The 8068-nt window shown below is 33.9% G+C and overlaps 1 protein-coding gene across 1 annotated transcript in view; it reads right to left on the bottom strand.

Moving 5' to 3' along the window:
- Window positions 1-1686: 1686 nt before the first annotated feature.
- Window positions 1687-8068, bottom strand: part of Elovl4 (ELOVL fatty acid elongase 4) — a 28967-nt gene continuing 22585 nt past the window's right edge. Inside the window, exons 4-6 of the mRNA XM_027928250.2 lie at window positions 7893-8064; window positions 6436-6563; window positions 1687-3735 (exon numbers count right to left, since the gene is read on the bottom strand). Of these exons, the coding sequence (XP_027784051.1) occupies window positions 3460-3735; window positions 6436-6563; window positions 7893-8064 (576 nt within the window). The 3' untranslated portion in view covers window positions 1687-3459. The remainder of the gene's footprint in view (window positions 3736-6435; window positions 6564-7892; window positions 8065-8068) is intronic.

The raw sequence follows: 8068 nt of genomic DNA, 5'->3' as shown, positions 1-8068 counted from the left end.
TCTGTATCTGGAAGTTGGAAAGAACACCAAGGGTAACTCAATCACCTCTTGCCCACCTAAAAATTCTGTCACTTCAGCATTTGAAGTCAGCTATGGGCCACCTTCTTCAGTCACAAGGTTCTTCTGGTGATATACTCTAGAATCTGAATGATCATCAAATGGAAGTGGTTCTATATATTAATTAATTTTAATTTTTTTAATCTCCTTCAGGATTCAAAACATGCTATCAAATACAAAGTTTTAAAAACATGTGCCTTTCTTTTCACAGTTGTGCCTTCCCTCTGCCAACTGATATTCAGAAAGCCAACTTCTAACACTTATATGATTCGTAATGTTTTGAAACAAGAAATCTGTTTCTTCTGCTTTTCTTTTCCACAATGATTCTTGCCATTCAGAAGTTATCTGCCTAGAATACCAAAGAGAAAGCATGGATTCTACAATGTAGTGCTTAAACAATTGCTTTCCAAGTTCGATTGCCAAAATTACTTACATGATGAGTAGCAGGTGACGGATGTCCTTCAGATGGTCTATGGTTATTGCTCAGGTATAGACAGCTCAGCCTCGTGGTGCCTCTCAACTCTGCAACTCCATTTACCACCCTGTGGGATGCTTTAATCTAGCTCACCCAGGTCTAAGCTGAGCATGCCAGCTTATATCTGGTTATCTGTTGTCATCTTTTCCTCAATATGGATAGTGTTGTGAATACAGCTGGCTGGGATTATGGCTATAACAAGGAAAGAGTTGAGACAGTGTGAACAACTGTCTGGTGTTGCATCCTAATGAGGGTGAGATTCAAAAATTCTGCCCCAGTAGTCACTACACAGTGCCTAAATTGTTGTATTAACAGATAACACACTGAAAAAACACTTCTACCTCAGGATCTGTTTCTCATACACAGGGCAACTGAGTTGAATATATGAAACAAACCTGTACATTAAGATATTCCTAATAAACTAAACACTACTTGACATCATATTCTAACATGAACATCATAATGCACACTAAAATATATGAATGCCTAGAGTGTAGAATGAAGAAAAAAGAATAAACTAATAATGTTAAAATCGAAACCAGTCATCAGTCAGTATCCATCAGCAAAACAGAGTCAAGATAACACAGAGAAGAGAAAGAAGAGCTGTAGTCACTGATATTATTAGGAAACTTGCTGTTCCAGATCACAGCTATTTCTAGCCTAAATGTACATATGCAAATATTTAATAAATTCCTGATTTCTGTTTAATAAAGTGTTTAGTTAGTAACCGAGTTTTATTGCAAAGGAAATGCAATCTTTATCACTGAATCTTAGATACAAGTCCTAGATACAAGTCTTAGAGATATTATGAAAGGTATTGAAAAAGGCTGTACTTATCGCATTTTAATATCAACTTTGATAAAGAAATTTAAGAGTAAGGACTGAATGATGTAGCAGAAGAACACAAGAGCTCTCTATGTAAAAATAATTTAGAAGAAAATACTATGTTTATGTCTGAATTCAAGGCTACTAATATTAAGTAAAAATATGCTGCCATTTTTACTAGAAACTACAATCAAGTTCTAGTTTTATTTCCTATGTAAGACATTAATAGCAGAAAAGAATTAAGAATATTAATCAATATTAGTAATATAAATAAACATCTAACAGATAATTTAATTATAATAAACTAACAAAAAATCACTTTTCCCATAGCAGTAGTATATTTATTGTGCTGAAATCAGGAGGCAGGGAATGGATAGCTCTGGGGAACCAGTACAGAATGTTCACAAAGATTTACAAATCTCTAGTCATTACACACTGAGGAGCAAAAACAAAGGTGTTGATTCCTCGTAGACCAAACTATGTGTGCTGCATATTTTCTGTAATTCTCATAACTGCATGCCTTTGGGGGAAGGTATATAATTTTAATGCACAATAAATATTTTATAGTTTACAAAATATTCTGAAATCGTTTGTACAAACAGCATACATCCTACACATGCAGTTTTGACATGTTGAAATACTTAGAAATATTCATGCTATATTTGTCACATTTTCTCTTTTCTATAACGATCCCTCTGTGACATCCTCTAACAATTTAACCTATGTAATGAAACATGGTACAAGTTTTCTTTCCCACTTTATTTCTAGTTTTTTTTTTTCATTTCTACTGTATGAAATACTTCATTTGTAAATAGCAAATTTAACTCGATAGCTCTGACAACTCTCACTGTTATTCATTTTGTGTTTTAACAATTAATACTTTATAACATCACGCACTGAATTTAACGATCTTTAGCACCAAGGAGTCAAGGATATTGCACCAAAATGGGTTTACACTTCATATTTTTGTTAATAAATAAGATTTTGCAACTTAGTCACAAGGGAGATATCACTCCAAAATTAAACACATTGAGAGAGAAGGAGAGTTTCACAGAAATGTCGGTGTATGCTATTTGTTAAAAAACAAACAATACTAGTGGATTCAAAAGTTAAAATTAAAATTTACATTAGAGGACTCCTTGATTTGTTAATTAAAATTTATTTAAGTGTTCTTTCCAACAGAAGAGGTAGGTATATTTCCACATATGAAAAATCAGTAACAGCTACAAATCAAAACAAGGAAAGCCTGATAAAAATCAATATACTCTCAGCTAACAGCACACAAATGAACTATCTTGTGATGTTACTAAGGACACGAGTTGCTTCATGTTTCAATCATACAATAATATTAGTTTTCATAATATGCTTCTGCTAGTAATAGAAGTACTCAAAGGCTGCCTTTTCATTACAAAAATTGTTTCCCACAGTGATTTGTGCTGAGAGTCATGGAGACTTTTGGGTCACAAGACAGGATTTTACTGTAATTCTTTCTTATTTTCACCAACACCATCATCATCAAGCCTCTAAGATTCTACAGAGATCAGCAGATTTTTTTTTTTAATTTAATTACAACCAAAAAGGTATATTCTGACTAGAGGTGGAGAGATTTGACCATTCTGGTCAACCAATGAATTCAAATGCACAAATTTAAATGTATCCAGATTTCCAGCTTTGGACAAGAAAATGTAAGGTAACTGATTTTAATCAATAGGTAACTGGTAATTGAGACAAATAAAAATTTTATAAAAACTCTGTGATTGTCTAAAATTCAGACTGAAGGACGAATGAATGTCGGATACAAGAAAATTTCCCTCATTAGACAAGTGGATATGAACAGAGGGAGAGTGTCCAAAGTCACATTAGGACTGCTTTGGTCTGGACAACATCAAGGCTAATAAAAAAGAAGGTTTAAAATAAAAACTTCATAAATAAAACATCCGGGTATTGTATTTAACACTTTACTCAGTCTAAAGATTACTAGTACATAAAGTACATTTGCCTTTTCTCCCCACCCCCAACTCTCCTTTGCTGCTGTTTTCCCTGAAATTTTATATGACATTAGATTTTCCTCACTGTCAACAACAGTTAAGGCCCAGTTCAATTTACTCTCCTTTTGCTTTTCCATTTTTCTGATTTTTTCCATTTTCTATCACTAGCTGCTTTTCTGATTTGTTCACACCATTTGCTGAAATACCATTCATGGTTGTTTTTCCAGCTTTTTGTTTCTTAGGTTCATTGTATGTCCGAACGTAGAAGTTGAGAAAGAGAAATATGAAGCTGATTGCATAGGCAATTAGAGCCCAGTGCATCCATTTGGGGAAGGGGCAGTCAGTGTAAAGAGACAGAGCTGTGTGCCCAATGGTCACATGGAACTGAACCTGAAAAGCAAAAACAGTGAGTGATGTATTTAATCTGAATGGTAAACAACTTTTAACAACAATATCAGAATTTTCTATGTAGCTACACACTGCTCAAAATGTTTAATATTTCTGTAGTTTCATCTCATTCAGATTATAGCTCAAATACCATCTCTTCAGCCTGGGGTCTCTAAATCCTGTTACCCACAGTGTGTGTGTGTGTGTGTGTGTGTGTGTGTGTGTGTGTGTGTGTGTTTAGAGAAGAATGGTAACCATCTGAAGCTGTCTTCTGTATCTGCTGATTTCTTTACTGTCTACCTTTCCATCAGAATATAATTCCAGAAGGTGGGACTCTGTCTTGCTCAAGATGATTCCTGAGTTCTTGCCAAAGACTTCAGTGTTTGGACTATTTGAATATTGGTTGAATAATGTTATCTTATAAGAGGAAATCAATGGCCTAAAAGAGTAAAGCTGTAGTATCGGAGGCTCTTTGTTCCCCCCACACACACATTTCAGACTGACTTTTGTCTGCCAAAGCATCAGCAAGCAGGAATGTCTACTTGAAAAGGAACTTATCAAATGGCTCATCATTTAACTCTTACAGAGTAGAAAGAAAAAATTTCTATCTGTATGAACACTATTCTTTAAAATCGAATGTTCTGATAAAATTTAGTATTACCTGAAGTAAACACGAAAAGAATTAACTTCATTTTAATAGTTCTTCAAAAGAGAAAAGTCAAAACTTAGATCCTTAAAATAAAATAATTTTAAATTCTGGTATATTAATAGGTGAGTGGTTTGTGATGTAAGAGTTAGAAATTCTATGGTATTAACTTTTTATAAGATTAACTTAATTAACTGTTATGAGAACTTCTGGCTTGGAAATACAAATTGAACATTCTAGTTGGAATGGGCTAGTATGGCTTCTTTTTTAAGAAACAGCATGACCAGTACTGTTATGTTAAATATCATTAAAATAATTTATTCCACATAAGCCAGAAATTTGTATCAATTAAACAACCTTTTCTAGTTTCCCATGGCAAAAATCCAAATTTTACAAACTTTTGGTTTCATAATGATTCTTAGAACCTGCACTACAGAAAAAGGGTGTGTAAAAGGGTGTGAATTGAGTCTGGCATTACTCAAGGAGAGCAGGACCAGGCTCCAGACAAATAGATAAAATACTTCATATGATTTTGGTCATCTCTTCATTTTCTCAAGACAATTTATAAATTGCTGAGAAAAATGAACTATACAAACTGTATAAACAGGTTACACAAAAACTGGAGGAAGCTTCCTGTAGCATTTTGGTTACACATGAATTCTTTACACCCAGCATTCCCCAAAGGTTGTGCTTCCTGTTTGGTTAGGTAGCTGTTTAGCAACTTAAAGCAGAGATGGTAATGTTTCCAAAATGTGATTCCACTGATAAAATTGTGTACACTCTATGATTAAAGCAAATTATAATAAATTCTAAAGCTTGGAGATTAACTACCACTTTGGTTTGGGTTCTTAGTTTGATTATAGGCCAGTGCATAACTCTGGATGATGCTCTATGCGTGTACTCAGATACTATAGGAAGTCCTATTGGGAAAGTGCTGAAAACTCTTCTGAAGACTAGCATTTGAAATGCCTGTCTCTGTTCTCTAAAGACAGGATTTTAAGAGAATTAAGAGGTGTTCCCTGGTTCTTATCCCATTCCTTGGCTCTGTGTCTTCTTTACAATTTTACGTTCAAAGTATGTGGGATCTGTTAACAAGAACTAAAAAGTGGTATAAAAATAAGAAAATTGGGGGCTGGGGTTGTAGCTCAGTGGAAGAGCTCTTGCCTAGCACGTGTGAGGTACTGGGTTCAATCCCCAACACCACGTAGAACTAAAACAAAATAAAGGTATTGTGTCATCTACAACTCTCTCTCTCTCTCTCTCTCTCTCTCTCTTTCTATATATATATATATATATATATATGAAAATTTAAACAGGACAAGATGAAGAGAGATAATAAATTTTTAAATTAAAAAGTCACTCAAGGGCTGGGATTGTGGTTTAGTGGTACAATGCACGTGCAAGGCACTGAATTCGATCTTCAGTACCACATAAAAATAAATAAATAAAATAAAGGTATTGTGTCCAACCAGAACTAAAAAAAAAAAATCAAAAAATAAAAAGTCACTTAAGAGCAAGGTGTGGTGGTGCATGTCTATAATCCCAGCGGCTTGGGAGGCTGAGGCAGGAAGTTTGCAAGTTTAAAGCCAACCTCAAGAAACTTAGATCCTGTCTCTACATAAAATATAAAAAAGGATGGGGATGTGGCTCAGTGGTTAGGTGCCTGGGTTCAATCTTCCAAACCAAAAAATAAAAATAAAAATTACTCAAGAAAAAAAAATACTATAACTTTTCTAGTCATACATGAATTTATGTACATTGGGGTATACTAATATCTTTAACCATCCATTTCACAGGTATTTTTAAAGAATGTTTCTCTTAGAGGATAAGTGCTAGATGGAGCCTTTAAGGACTCTATAAAATAGACAAGTAGTAGCCATGGCCAATAAACCTATGAATAGGTAGGTTAGAACCAAGCAGTCTCAATACTACAGCTAGAGGATGAAGTTAATTTTACAATAGAAAATTGCCTAAGATGACTTAGCATTTTACAATGAATAATATTCAAACACAGTTAAGTATTTCATCAGAAGAAACTGTCAAAGTATGTAACTCACCAGCTGCAACATGGTTAGGTATCGTTTCCACCAAAGATACTTCTGAATCCACGGGCCAAAGGCGGTTAACCCATAGTATGAGTACATAATCACATGGATGAAGGAATTCATCTGGGCTCCGAAAAATGCTATAGGAAAATAAAAGGTAATTCCAAGATACAGAAAATGTTACTAGACAATAAACCATTGAGATAAAAAATAAATGACTCCACGTTATTTTCTAACATTTAATTTTGGGGGACAGCCAAGGATTAAAAGACAAAGTAATACTAACAAAAAGTCCTTATCTCAAATTAAGGTAGACATTTTTAAAGTTTAGATTTGAGTTTTTATCATATAAAGGAAAATATGTGCTGCTCGCAAAGGACTTTTAAAGAGCTACTCCAGTGAAAACTTACCTCTTTGAAAGTCCTGACATAACACTATTGCCTTTAGTCCTTTTAATTCTAATATTCTCAGGTTAAATAAAAGGTTATGGTACATATACAAGTTTATGTGGACTTATAACTGTTCCATTTTGTTGTCTTTAGATGTGCCAATTTACATCTCAACAACAAAATAGTATGTCTTAGGTTTCTATATAATTTTAAACATGACAGCACTACACACATTGAATAAACTGTTTAGTTATATTTAACTCTACAAAGACATTCCAGTTGGTCTAAATCAATGGCATTCTTTCTTTTCAAAATATTAACTAAATCAGTGATTTATGGGCTCAGTGCAGTTACTAATTTTCTTTTTAAATAACAAAGCTGGACTTAAACTATATTATTTATTAAATAATAAAAATAATATCATTTTATTAAATGGGCCCCCAACAATAAATTATAAGTGTGAACTTCTAAGTTGCCAATCTCCATGTGGTCATGGAAAGAAAGCTGCAAGGTGAACTATACTACAGTGACTTGTGCCATGGTCCTCATCAGAGAAATGCTCTCTTTACAGTTTAAAGATGTGAATTATCCTTACATTCCAGGCATTTTCAAAGACTGGAAACAGATCTCCACCAAACTAAATTCATATCCTCATTAGCATTAAGGAGTCTATATTAAAATTTCACTTAAATAATAACCAGCAAGGTCATTTAAGGCCTACATTAGAGCAAGAATGAGTGATGGGCTTGGATTGCAGATGAAATCATCAGACTAAGAATTCTGTTTTCGAGTCTTTAGGATCAGAAGTACTAGAACTGTTCCATATCAAAATATTATTTTCTGAATTCAGGCTTGTTTTAGGCTCATCCCTGGGATAAATCTTTAGGTGTCAAATAGTCACAGATAAGAAACTATAGCTTTACTTTCTTCCATTTAAAAAAAAAAAATGAACACAGAGATGACTAACCATTCAAGGTAGTGAAATGATATGCCAGATAAAATCACCAGTTCTTGGTACTTTCCACCCAACACATTTATACATCACTTAACACATGCAGATCTATTCCTGAAAATGCTCACCTTGTCCCCCTGCGACCCATTTAATTCCAATCCACCACAAGGTAAACATGGTACAGTGGTGATACACATGAAGGAAAGAAACCTGATTGTTTTTCTTCCTTAGGATAAAAAACACTGTGTCCAAATACTCAACTCCTTTAGATACAAAGTACCACCACAAAGCAGCAGCTATCTGT

This window comes from Marmota flaviventris, chromosome 6, assembly GCF_047511675.1.
Source record: "Marmota flaviventris isolate mMarFla1 chromosome 6, mMarFla1.hap1, whole genome shotgun sequence".
Classification (NCBI taxonomy): Eukaryota; Metazoa; Chordata; class Mammalia; order Rodentia; family Sciuridae; genus Marmota; species Marmota flaviventris.
Note: the sequence above shows the minus strand (reverse complement) of the source record. Positions and strands in the feature narration are given on the sequence as shown.